The sequence below is a fragment of the Anthonomus grandis genome (assembly GCF_022605725.1).
Source record: "Anthonomus grandis grandis chromosome 1 unlocalized genomic scaffold, icAntGran1.3 Chromosome32, whole genome shotgun sequence".
Classification (NCBI taxonomy): Eukaryota; Metazoa; Arthropoda; class Insecta; order Coleoptera; family Curculionidae; genus Anthonomus; species Anthonomus grandis.
Window position 1 is genome coordinate 322,498 of NW_026088427.1, and position 14,590 is coordinate 337,087.

Genomic DNA, 14,590 nt, shown 5'->3' on the forward strand with positions numbered 1-14,590 from the left:
TTTATTCATTAAATAACATAACGTAAAATATTCGGCAACATTGCGGTATGGATGCTGTCTGAACCCCATTCTTTCATATTCGCAAACCGTCAAAGCAATAAGAGTTCCACCTTTACTCAACTAGATACCTTTAAAAAAATGTGTTGCGCCATCTAGTAGCTCACAACATAAATCCTGCACATTTACCATAATACAAAAATATTAGAGATATCTACAAGATGCTAAAGAGTTTCGCGACGTTGCCGTTAATTACGTCAAACAGTTAAATTTAGGAAAATACATTATATTTGTGTACAATTTTATGATATTTTGTGATGGACTGATCATAAATATTATTAGTAATTTTTTTTACCATGCATTATTTTCTTGCATGTTTTAACCAGAAGTGTTTTAAATATCTATTATTTTTATTCCTGTATATTTTTCGTATAAACCAGTTTTGTAAGCGTGGCAACGTCGCGTTCTTGTATTTGTTTTCATTTCTTGACAGGCCAAGCAATGAGATCTGTCAGTGTCAGTCAGTTCGATTTAGACGTCAATCAAAATAATATGTTCAGCTCTGTTTTGAATGGTCCGGATTCGCCTTTATTCCATATGTATTTTTGTAATTAGCACTTTTTTGTACCTAATTGCCGCATTATTATTTAAGTTATTAACCGACTAATCATTCGATAAGTGCTTCAATTGAACGCGAACAGTATTAGAACCGAAAGTGCTACCGTTTGCTGGCTTACGCGGGTCCCCTATAATTTCACTCAAATTTACTGCTTAAAAAAAACATGTTTTTTGCTGAAAAATTCTCAAAAACCTAAATTACATACTCTACTTTGTTGCGTTTATAAATCTAAAACATCGGGCAACTGTATACATTACTTCTAAGCAAAACAGGTAAGTCAGGCAGCTGAATGTTTAATAACTATAATTTTGTTTATACTCCCAGGTCTTTAAATATAATCCACTTCTGTTATTGAGCAAATTTTAAAACATTTGGTGTTTAAAAATAAATAACGTGTCCAAGGTATTTCATTTTTATTACTTTTATACTTACACAATACCTTTATGTTAGACATAAACCAGATAATGCAGCCTAGCATATATCCTTTTGACTACTAGGATATTTTAAAGATAAGGTGATTATTTCTTTTGATATTTATTCATGCAACAGAAGTGTGATATTATTTTATAGTTTCTAAGGTGTGCAAATGTAAGTAGTATTTTATTGTAATCAGAGTGTTTTGAGGTTTACTAAGAACTGTGCTATAGATAATGTTAATGGTAAGTAATTAATATAATAGTATTTCCTTATATACAAATTATAAATGGTTTTATTGTGAATGATTAATGTCACTTCCAGGGTTCACAATTACTATAATTTCTTTACAAGTAGTGTTTATATGCCACATTTTGCTTTGCGCCCCTTGCATGTCTACCTACCTCCCTCTGGGATATCTTTTACTGTTAAAAAAGAAACTGTATTATCCTAAATTTGTATTCAGAAAAGTACTTATATTGGCCAGGTTAATAGTTATTACAATTCTTTGTTTTTTATTTATTATTAATTTTTTTTTAAAAGGGCCTTGTCACGCAGGTATGCACCTGTGCTAATGGTTTCATAATCGAGGCATGGTCCTAATTGTAAATTGTTAATTATGTTTGTTATTTTAATGATAAATAAATTTGTTTTGAATTTGAAATTATACATACACTTCAAGAAAAAAATACAAAAGATATCCAGCATATGAAACATAAAAAAACCATGAAAATTAAAAGTCAAACTCAAAGCATCTTTTATTAAAAAAATTGTGTACAAAAATATATCTTAATTGAACAATAAACATCATAAAAAATATATCTATTAATCTATAAAATATCTGTAAAACAAATCTAGACTTTTCAATTTAGAAACAACTTAAAATATGAAATCCAGAAACTCTCGAACTGTGTATGGATCTAATTTTTCCACCTTTTTACCTTAAAAAGCCATTACTAATAGATAAACGAACTAAAATAATTTTAATACCTACTTAACTCAGGATGTTATGGTGCAAAGTTTGTGTGTACCTGAAGTAAAAACTTATATAAAACATATTTTTCACATGCACCAGGTTTTCTAAAACACACATACTAGTATGCTGCTTGTAGTGTGCAGTTTCCACTTTGTATCTAGGATCTACTTCACTGTTTCTACAGTTCTTTTATGCCAAATATCCTCTGTAAACATTACATATTACTTTCTCTTAGAACTTGCCTGGGCAAATCTTCATGTAAATTTCTAGGTCATTTTAGTAACATTTATCAAAATTAAACCTATGGTTCTGCGACAGTTATTATTATAAAAATAATTATTGTTCATAGCAAAATTTCTAATATAATAACTTCACATATTTCTTCCCTGATATCCCAACTTTTTATAAAAGCACCACTCCTATTGCTTGTTCACATTATTTATGTTCAAAAAAAAGTGTTTGTTTCATAAAATTTCAATGTTGTACAAAATAAATTGTCCTTGGACGGTTCAAGGTGTCAGTATTTATACAAAAATAATTACATGTACCTAATTTATGTGTACCTACTTTATCTCTTATATTTATTACGAAAAAATGCAAGTAGTTTATCAGGGTTAACCTTGTGTTAACACAGTAAACCAGTACAATATGTCAGTATTTAAGTAAAACAACCGCTATTAATTGCTCTAATTAAATTAAATTTGAATTTTTTTTTCTTTAATAATTCATCGATAATCAGACGTCTGTCGATAAAAAAGCTGTCTGGCGAGACAGGCAGATATTTAACAACTGGTTACTTCAGTACATCATGCATGTATGTTCAAAATGTTCTTTTATAGTATATAGTCTTAGTATTGAAAATACCAAATCAGTTTAATCAAGACGCTCAGATATATAAATTTAAGCAAAAAAATAGTAAAATCATGATATTAATACTATTATTCATTTATATTCAGCTCAGATATTTTCTTGTACTCTTGGTTAGTTTGTGTTTTAGCAGTATTATCAAACTTATCCACATCACCCACAAAAATGTGTTCTTATATAAAAGGTACTAAGTGTCGCAATTGATAAAATAGCAAAAGAGTTATCAAAGGTTTTGGAAATTACTGAAAGTGTAAAAACTGCATAAATCTGAAATGTGAATTTTTTTCAAAAACTAGTTATTTCTCAAAAAATTGTGTTCTTATATAAAACGTTCTAAATGTTGCACTCAATAAAACGCTTTTTGATTCATGGCTGTATCTTTAATAGCAAAAGAGTTATCCAAGATCTTGTAAATTATTTAAAGTGTAAAAATGGCAGAAATCTAAAATTCGACTTTTTCTCCAAAACTATGCATTTCCCAAAGAATTATGCTTGTCTATATCATGGTTTCTGTTTGTGCATAGTATGGATCATTTGGTAATAGTATTTTTTTGGGTTTAGGTTATCTAATTATACCAGAAAAATATGACTTTACATCCTCTTCTAATTTAGAGCTAAGAATGTATAAATGAGAATTTAATTTTTTCCTTTATTTTCTATATCATGGTTTAATTTTATCAATAGAATTATGATCTATTCATTCTAAGGATCTAGTATGAAGAACTTCTAAGTTCTTATAAATTACATCATAAACTACTAATAAAACTCGAATCATAAAATATGAAACGAAACTTAATTGTAACGTTGTTTTCGAGTTATTCATGCACGACTCGTGCAATGCGCCAAGTAAATACTTCCCAGTCTTTGTTATTTCAGTTGGAGCATTTTGCATTTTTTCATTCTATGCCGTTATTTACTTTTAACTGTCCCTCATAATGTAGTTGCAGTTCCACTTCAAATTTAATTTTAACTTTACCACCTTGCGACCAGATTTCTCCGCATTTCTCGTGCCAGATTTATCTACTAATATCTTCGGAAAATTTATTGTTGACCGTCTGGTTTCATTGCCAGGACAATTTCATAACGCATTTAACTTATCTTTTATGTTTATATAGGTGAGCGCCGGCAACATTTATAATGGTACCTGATTAAATTGGACCCGGAGCGGTCGTAGATACCTGCATCATTGAGGGTTAAAGACGAAAATGCCCTCTAGCCAAACAAATCAAGCAAACGAGTTCTTAAAAGCAGACATTCAGGATGATCATCCTTCGGATATTGTTGATGAGGAACAAGTTCAGCTGTCCCTGGACCCCAAGTTTCAGGTCCTCTTGGCGCAGATGTCACGAGAATCCGGGTAAGTGTTTTTGAAATAAAATTTATTGATATTGAAAATCTGTTATCGGAGAAAGTGACCGAGCTGTAATCCCAGTCTCCTTAAGTAAATTTAGATTTGATCAAGCTTTAATAGTTTTGTCACTTCTGCCCTGTGACCTAACTCTTCTTCATAGATCTTTTTCATAGACCTAAAACTCGCTTCATTCCGGCAATGGAGACAGATCGGCCAGCGGGATCTACTGATTTAACACCATGTGATTTTTTTTGGTGAAGTGTTAAGCCTACTGCGGTCAAAGCCAATCCCATTTCATTTCTCTCTATTGTTCCTGAACCGTATTTAAAAAAAAAAAAATCTCACTAAGTACAAGCATCATAGTTATGGTAATTAGTGTTAATAAGGATTGCACCAATTTCAAAGCCACAGTTGTCACAAATCATAATAACAGTGGTAGTTCAGGAGGATTTATTCTGGCTTAAAAGATCAGATATAATCAGCAAGGTGGTATTTGCAATTTCGATAGTCAATTATTAGAGTTTTCCTCTTAGAAAAATAAATGTTATGATACCTATATCTCTGATAAGGTTACTAATAGCTTGGAAGAACTTAAGATCATTGGCAAAGCAGACTAATTGGGAAAACCGGAAGCACAGGTTATGTATGAGTCAAAATTAAGCAATTATTGGCTTCTGGGATTCTTTGGAGCTCCTTTTAGGCTCTTTATGAAAAAAAATAGTAAAATCCCTATAATAGGACTTGAGAAATTGAAATTTTTAGTACAGGAGTGCCTGTAAGAAAAAAAAATAATTTTTCGCTTAAGGAACCGTAAATAAATCGGTTCCTATTAGTCAAAATTAAGCAACTCTTGGCTCTTGGGATTCTTTAAAGGCTTTTTTAGGCTCTGCTTATAAAAACCAGTAAAATTCCTTTAATAGGAGTTGAGAAATTGAAATTTTTAGTACAGGAGTGCCTGTGAGAAACAAAATCATTAATCACTTATGGAATAGTAAGTAAATCGGTTCCTATTAGTCAAAATTAAGCAACTATTGGATCTTGGGGTTCTTTAAAGGCTTTTTTAGGCTTTGCTTATAAAAACCAGTAAAATTCCTTTAATAGGAGTTGAGAAATTGAAATTTTCAGTACAGGAGTGCCAGTAAGAAACAAAATCATGTATCACTTATAGAATAGTAAATAAATCGGTTCCTACTAGTCAAAATTAAGCAACTCTTGGCTCTTGGGATTCTTTGAAGGTTTTTTTAGGCTCTGCTTATAAAAACCAGTAAAATTCCTTTAATAGGAGTTGAGAAATTGAAATTTTTAGTACAGGAGTGCCTGTGAGAAGCAAAATCATTAATCACTTATGGAATAGTAAGTAAATCGGTTCCTATTAGTCAAAATTAAGCAACTATTGGATCTTGGGGTTCTTTGAAGGCTTTGCTTATAAAAACCAGTAAAATTCCTTTAATAGGAGTCAAGAGATTTGAATTCTTACTATAGGAGTGCCTGTGAGAAACAAAATCATGAATCACTTAAGGAACAGTAAATTATTCAGTTCCTATTAGGCAAAATTAGGCAACTATTGGCTCTTGGGATTCTTTGAAGGCTTTTTTAGGCTCTGCTTATAAAAACCAGTAAAATTCCTATAATAGGAGTCAATAAATTAAAAGTTTTAGTACCCAGAGTGCCTGTAAGAACCAAAATCATTTATTACCTATTGACCAGTGATAGTCAAAATTCAGCAATTATGGTCTTTTGAGATTCTTTGGAGCCTCTTGTAGAATGTTAAGTACATGAGTGCCTGTAAGAAACAAAATCACTTATCACTAATAAAACAGTTCATATATAGGTTCATATTAGTAAAATTTAAGAAACTATTGACTTTTGGGATTCTTTTGGCACAGGCTCTTTTTGATGTCATTAATCAAAATATTAAATAACAGGGATGCCACATCAGAACTCGTAGGACCTAAATCTCAAATAGACCCTGTCAAACGCCTTGACTTCCCAAGAGAAGAAAGAATTCATTGTAGGGTAATGGATTGGGTCAATTAACCCATGAAAACTACTAAAATATTGAGGATGATGCCTTGTAAATGAACGAAAGGAAACCTGAAGGTTTGCTTGTTTATCATTCTAATGCTAGAGAAAAAGTGTAATTGTTCAACTCTCCGTTATTTCTAGTGCATTTCACACCTACATTACTGTCTTATCTAATTCGGTTCATTAAATGCAAGTCTTATTTCATAATGACACTTGAGTTTCAGGTGAATAATCTGATAATAGTCATAGTCTTTAACGAAGTTTTCATTCATTTATTATGCACATAATTTCTCAAAAAAAAAAAAAAAAACGTTACTTTCAATGATATTCGAAACCCCCTTAAAGCTTAAACTATACCGTTTCAACCCCCCATTTCTACACGCGCCGTTTATTTTTAGTCTCCAGTTTGCATAAGATTTCCATCCGGGTTCGTTCAAGATTAAGAAGTAAAATTATTCCCATTCCCTTGACGTTTAAATAGCGAACGTAATCCGGTTTCCGTTCGACGACTCGTTTTTCTTCTGCTCCAGATATTTAGTTGCATTCGCCGTTTATATACGGGCATTATGAAAATAACGGATCGCTTTTTTGCATTTTTCATATTAAACCGATGTTGGCAAACTAAAATCGGTAAACAACTACTTAGGTAAACACGTATCATATGCCTTCATATAAACCGACTTATAAAAATTACTTTTTTGAATAGATTGAGTTAACAGGGAGCAGCTTTTTAAGTGGAAATGGCTGATTATAAGTCTGAATCTGAGAATATTGAGTTGAAAATGTGCCTTGTTTACTTTACAAGAAGTCATAGATATAAACAACTAGACGCTTCGTGACTTTAGTCCGTGGGGACTAGTAGAATGTTTTAAAATGTTTGTTAGTACTTCGAAATTATCCACAATTATCTTCGTAAGATTCTGAGGTCAAACCTTAACCTAGGAATGGTCCTCTGCCCAACTTGCTCTGCTTATTTAGCACTTAAAAAAAAACAGCAATATTAAATATAGAGAGAAAAAGGACGATTTTATGATATATAGTATTCTGGAATAAAGTTCATTTAAATATTAGTCATTTCTGGATATCATGCTATGTTAACTGGTTTTAAGTTACTGAAACAAATGATTGCCTATTATCCATACACCATTATCATCTATGAGGTGTGGTTTCACTGCAAATACAGTTGGATATCATAACTATATGACTAAAAAATACAAAATGTTGTAGGATTCGGAATTTAAAAATCAAGTCTTATTTTTGCAATATGGCAGGATTTAAATAGATTACTAACAAGTAAGGTCTTTATTTGCCGTTTAAAATTTTCATTAGAAACACTAGTTTTGTGTTCACCTAATTAACCACTAATCACTAACCCCACAGAACACAAATATATGGCCACGATACTCAAAAATGACCACTGCATGGTCATGATTGACGATTGTGTCCTTTTGATGTTGGTCACTCTGAACATTTTTAGTGTTGCCAACAAAAAATATATTAAATAACGGTAATGAAGTTGGTGACGCTGACGTTTGACGTGTGCAACAGGCGATATAGCTTCCTCCTTATTTAATACGTGGATAATGTATCACCATCCTTATATAAAAGTATTAGGTTCACTGTTTCTCAAAACCGAATTATTATGAATTGTCTGTCTGTGTTGTTTATGATAGAATAATATATAGAGTTGTTTATTTTTACTATATAAACCCTTACTAATTGCAAAGCCTCATAAAATCATCGATATTTTGATTTTTATAGATGATTGTACCTTTTAATGTGGAAACACTGTACATTCACTATCCCAAGTTAATTGAAACTTTGTCTCATTTTAGGTGAGGATTACTTTCTTTCATAAATTTTAACGAAATTCTTAAAGAAGTACAAGAAAAAGCACAGATCTAACGCAACTATCTTAAATTCCTTACTAAATGTAACTTTCTATTTTGTATTTTTGTAAACACAACCTCTCAAAAACTTTAATTGTTTTATTTCCCTACAATTGGCACAACTGAAATTTGTCAGAGTGACCAACATCGAAAGGACACAATCACGCAAAATGGCGGCCACCTGGTAGTGGTCATTTACTTTTCATTGAATTGGCAGTCCAGGTATATTTATTAAGTTTGTCCATGTGACTAACCCTGAACATAAAATACTCTACTACACAGAACACAAATATAGAGAAATGCATGTTGCCTAATGAACAGACCGAAATTCTGTTGACAGATTTATTGACGTTGTTGACAAAGACGGGGGCAACCGTCTTGGGCGGGAAATTTAAGCCTGATCTATTGCCTGATATTTAAATTCTAGAACAAAAGTAGATGCGTTAACTGACGAGTGATGACATATATTTAAATAGAATTTTATTTTATTTTCAAATTAACAATACGCTTATCAGTTTAGAAATACATACCCACATTTAATTAAAATCGTTAATTTTAAATGTTGAGAAAAAAATAAAAATATTGCATCTCAGACATCCCTCATCACTTTAATTAATCAAGAATTAACACATCAACTAAAATATTATTTAATTTAAATGTGGTTCTCAAGACATTGCTTATTTAGGATATTAAGGATATTTAGCTATAGATACTTACCACAAATTATAAATTGGCACGATAGGTATGGGAGCAATTTTAAATAAAAAAAAAAACAAAACTAAATTGTCTTTTACATATTTTATTATAAGATGAATTAAAATAAATTTAACAAAGAGTTTTAAAATGCATAAAACTAGTTACAATATATTTTAAATTAAATACTGTAATTTGTTTTACATGTCATGCTGGTCACAAAAAGAGAAGTCCTTTAAAAAATGTTCATAAACCAACCAAAACTTTTTCTTTAAATTGACTAAATGACCACGGCTATCCATAAATGTGTATAACTTAAGGCGAATTAAGTCGTTTAGGAAAATCAGTTGTTGATGGATGGATTTAATGGATATAAAAAAAAAATTATGATTTCTGTAACTGTCTGGGCAATTCCTAATATAAAGTCCAATTCAGAGATCTATTAGAATCTTTGATGTGTCGCAGATGCCGCACTAACTAGTCCGTGCGCCTATGTCGTATTTATTGTCGCATGATATATATGTTTAAATGGTAAGATTTTATATAGTTTATCTATGAAATTATTTTAAATATACGTAAAACCGCATGTTTTTATACTATTTTTTATTTTTCTTTCGAAAATGTCCATTGTTAGAAAGAAAATAATATCACAAGAAAATAATATCAAAAAATTGACCTCGGACTAAAATCCAAGCATCTTACAAAATATTTTAAACACTCCCAGCACTCACAGCCTTGTCACCTCTTTTTAGCCAGTCTATTAAACAAAGATAAAACATCTGCGTTCTGGCGATTCCTACTTTAGGCTGTGCAAGTAATTGTGTATCTCTCTCTATCCCACTGATTTTGAGAATTACGGGGCCGTACCCAGATAAATTTATGGGCTGTTTTTGTATTACTTTTGACCTGTTTTTAAAGAAATCTTTAAGGATGGGTCTATCACCTTTAATAGTTGGGAGGGAGGTCAGGTCAGGTAATTATTATTTGATGGGTTTTGCTGGTTTTCCTTTTTCCCCTTTTATGAAAGTGGTGAATTTAGAATTTGGCCTGTATTCGTCTAAATTTTTTGCAGTTTTTACTGTGAGGAAGTGTGTTTTTTTGTTTGTGTTAGTGGATTTGTTTTAGTATTATAACTGCCCCTGTTTGCCCTTCAGTAAAGACTACTTCTTCGACCTTTTTTCTGGGAAAAACCCTTTTTTGCTATAGTAAGAAAAACACTGTTTTTATTAAGAAAATAAGTCTAAAATTTTGTTTTTTACAGCTTACTTCCCTCTGTTGTGGCAGTTGAGGATCAAATTTCGTGTTTGTCTAGGAATTTTTTTTGACGAAGAAATTTACTCATATTAAAGTATTTAAGTCATATTTTTTTCTTACTTAATAATAACCACAGTAATTTTTTCAAGAAGGAAAATGTCAAAATTTTGCAATTATTGATTTATGGATTATTCTGAAGATTTATTTAGTTTTTTTTTAAAGAAATGACTAAAATCCACTAGCTAAAAGCCCAGAACATTGAAATACCATCCCAGGAGTGCCTGTACGAAAAAAAACATTTGTCCCTTATTGGCACCCCAATATTTTAATTTTTTTTAAATCAACATTTTTTCAATTATTGATTTATGGCCATCTCTTTTCTGAAGAAATGATTGGAATTTATTCATTAAATGTCAAGACAATTGAATTTTCATTCCAGGAGTGCCTGTAAAAAATAAAATAATTTGTCCCTTATTGACACAATAATATCTTGAGTTCTAGTAGTCAAGATTTTGAAATTATTGATTTATGGACTACTCTGAAGGCTTTTTTAGTCTTTTCTGAAGAAACGCTTGAAATTCATTTACTAAAATTCAAAAAATTGGATTTTTTGTTCCAGGAGTGCCTGTAAGAAAAAAAATAATTTGTCTCTTATTGGCCCGCCAATATCTTGAATTCTAGTAGTAAAAATTTCGTTATTATTGATTTATTGACTACTTTGAAGACTTTCCTAGTCTTTTCTATAAAAATAACTAAAATGTAATAACTAAAAGTCGGAAGAAAATGGACATTTTATTCCAGAAGGAAAAAATTTGTCTCTTATTGGCCTCTTACTTATACCTTGAGTTCTAACAGTCAAAATTTTCCCGTTATTGATTTATGAACTACTTTAAAGGTTTTTTTATTCTTTTTTGAAGAAATGACTAGAATCCATTTATTAAGAGCCAAGAAAGTTGCATTTTTATTCCAGGGGTGGCTGTAAAAGACAAAATAATTTGTTTCTGGTTAGTACCCTAATATCTTAGGGTTCTATTGATTTAATTTTGAAATGAATGAGTTATGGACTACTCTGAAGGCTTTTTTAGTTTTTGTTAAAGAACTTACTAAAATCCATTTTATAAAAGTCAAGTAATTGGAATTTTTATTTCAGGAATGCCTGTAAGAACATAATAATTTGTCAACATTTATATGAGATAAAAGTATAGTTATCTCATTGTGTCAAAAAGATATTGATACATTTTAATATTCAAACGTTTTTTCATAAATAACATTTAAATAATAGAGTGTTTATGGGTAAAAAAATTGAATGGGTTTATAGAAAACGACAGTCAACTGATCAAAAATTAGTCCCTATCACGAATTTTGTTCCAATCTTATCTTTTGGCTCATTGACAATATGCAGCAATATATGCCCTTCAGCGACACAATAAAGACTGCTTCTTCCTTCATTCTCTGGAAAAAAGTCCCTTTTTTGCCATAGTAAGAAAACCCTATTTTTATTAATTAAACAAGTTTAAAGTTTTGTTTTTTTCAGCTTACTGCCCCTGTTTGTCCTTAAGCGACACAATAAAGAATATAATTATAATGTAATGCTTTATTTATAATGCATATGCTGATGTGCGAGATGAAGTTGAAATCCATAGCAGCAACAGAGAAATGTTTCCTTCCTTAATGGAAGAAACTGCTAAAGAACAAAGGCAAAAAAACAGAATTTAGAAAATTGTATTAACTCTTTGGGCCAGATTCAAAAGACTAGTTAAATTTATAAAAGTTATTAGTATTCTCACTGTAGTTTTAGGATTCAGTATACTTAAAATGTAGTGTTTTGTATAAGATTTTAAGTTTTTAGTATAAGCATTTATCTTTGTTAATTTTCATCTAATCTCTCCTATTATGCACAATAACTAAATATCAGGCAAACAAATTAATAAATATTACATTCAGGATGTAAAGTGTGTTTTTTACAAGTAAGACTTGTGTTTTTTAAACGCATAAGATATAGACCGCTAGATGATTTTTAATGTAAAAGTTGATTTAAAAAAATATACTTCCACTTTTCTGACTACATAATTACTTTTTATCAAAAGAGATTGGTACGAAATATAGAGATGGGGGTTTTCACGAGTATCTTATTATAATAATATATCATAATATGTATTAATTAAAAAAAAAAACAATAATAAAGGACATTGAATATGGCAGCCAAAATCCCCATTAATAATCACCACCAAGTAAAAATAAATGTCAATACCCAAAAAAAAGGAAATATATAAAATTTGAAGACAAACCAAAACATTTTACCCTTTTGTGTCAAAAAGTAAATATTTAATGCCTTAATCCACAGGATAAATGGGCCTAAGTAAGTCGTACCACCTATTCTCTCATCCCTTGTTATAAACACCCCACTGATAGCGCTAAAAACTAAACTTATTAAATTAAAATTTTTGGTTAAACTCTTTTTTGTACTTAAATCTTACTTATATTTAAATTAAATATTATCTACCTATCAACTATCCTGAATTTCTAACTTAATAAAACTAATCCCAAGAATCCTGAATAATAAATGTTAAGGCCGGACCTGTGCAACTTTGCAACCTGTGCATGTCATGTGACAATACAAGCAACACCGGCACTCGGACTATTCGCGGCACATCAAAGATTCTAATAGATCTCTGAACTGAACTATACAAATTAGTGCATAAATGATATTTGCATGAATATCTTAATCTAGATGAACACAAGGAAAAGAAAATACTTGAGACTTTCCCAGGGAAGGTTCAAGAATTAAAATTGAATTGTAAAAAAAAAAGTTAAATTGAGAACAGTGACATAGATATGCCCAAAATAGGATTAAATCTATAATTACACCCTGGAAAATGATAATACATCCGAGATGCACCTAAACATTATTAGAAAACACTTAGGTATCTCATAATTGAAATTTATCTGTCTCCTGCTCTATGTAGTTGCACGATGATTCGATGTTCGCACGTTTGTAAAATAATTTATCAACCCAGGTGTCAAAAAGCTATAAAATTACTTAAAAAATGAAACTTTAAATTCGAAGAAAATCATGAGGCTTGGCTTGTTTTCCACTCAAAGAGAACTTAAAAAGGACAACCGTCAAATACGACAGTTAAAATGTCATTAACCTCACTATTGTCATATTTGATGTACGTCAAACATTAGTCAATCAGAATCAATCGGCCATCTTGTTAAGTCGCTCAACACTCACGAAGATCAACCGAATTGTCAGTTATTATAAGATTTCAATCAAAATATTGATTAAGGCCACTAGAGCAAGAAAGGTAAATCCTTTTTATTAAAAAGACCATATAAGATAGAGAGAATAAGTCTTATGCTAAAAATAATGATTTTGATTCTCTAGCGACATCTAGGGTAAATATCCTGAAATAGATTTTCTGTCAATAGATAACGTTAGTGGTGTTTTCACCATAACATGCAGATAATAGCTGCTTTCAAAATATGCTCCAAATTAATTTTTTTTTCTTCAGATAACTTCAAGCCAAAGTGTTTGCCCATGACTTTTGCTCATTTCTTCTTTGTAGTCTTTTTTACATTCTTGTGTTTTCTTTGCTGTATCCTAAACAGTAAATCCATCAATCTATTCATTAACTGTAAACCGGAAGCACAGGTTCCTATATAAGTCAAAATTAAATAATTATTGGCTTCTGGGATTCTTTGAAGCTTCTTTTAGGCTCTTGTGAAAAAAACAGTAAAATCCCTGTAATAGGAGTCGAGACATTGGAATTTTTAGTACAGGAGTGCCTGTAAGAAACAAAATCATTTGTCACTTATACAACAGTAAACAAATCGGTTCCTTATAGGCAAAATTATTGGCTATTGGGATTCTTTGAAGGCTTTTTTAGGCTCCTCTTATAAAAACCAGTAAAATTCTTGTAATAAGAGTTAAGAAATTGGAATTCTTAGTACAGGAGTGCCGGTAAGAAAAAAATCATTTATCACTTATGGAATAGTAAATAAATCGGTTCCTGTTAGTCAAAATTAAGCAACTATTGGCTCTTGGAGTTCTTTGAAGGCTTTTTTAGGCTCTTCTTATAAAAACCAGTAAAATTTCTATAATAGGAGTTAAGAAATTAGAATTGTTAGTACAGGTGTGCCTGTGAGAAACAAAATTATTTATCGCTTAAGGAACCGTAAATAAAGGATATTTGCATGAATATCTTAATCTAGATGAAGACAAGGAAAAGTGTTTGCCCATGTCTTTTGCTTATTTCTTCTTTATAGTTTTTCACATTCTTGTGTTTTCTTTGCTGTATCCTAAACAGTAAATCCATCAATCTATTCATTAACTTATCGTTCTTCAATTTGGCCTGCGGTAATAACTTTACATAGGGCATTAATTTCCCTTGCGTCTTGAGCATAGTATAGGTGCTATCTCCAAAGTATACTTAAAACCATTTTGAGCTTTGCTGACTTTTACTGGTTCTTATAAGATCTGTCTACGTCTTCAGGAAAAAGAC

At 30.8% G+C, this 14,590-nt stretch overlaps 1 protein-coding gene across 1 annotated transcript in view; it reads left to right on the forward strand.

Annotated features, from left to right (window-relative positions):
- The first annotated feature begins 527 nt into the window (after nucleotides 1–527).
- LOC126749384 (adenylate cyclase type 9-like) overlaps nucleotides 528–14,590 on the forward strand; it is a 56,310-nt gene continuing 42,247 nt past the window's right edge. Inside the window, 2 exon segments of the mRNA XM_050459056.1 lie at nucleotides 528–888; nucleotides 3,989–4,230. Of these exon segments, the coding sequence (XP_050315013.1) occupies nucleotides 4,079–4,230 (152 nt within the window). The 5' untranslated portion in view covers nucleotides 528–888; nucleotides 3,989–4,078.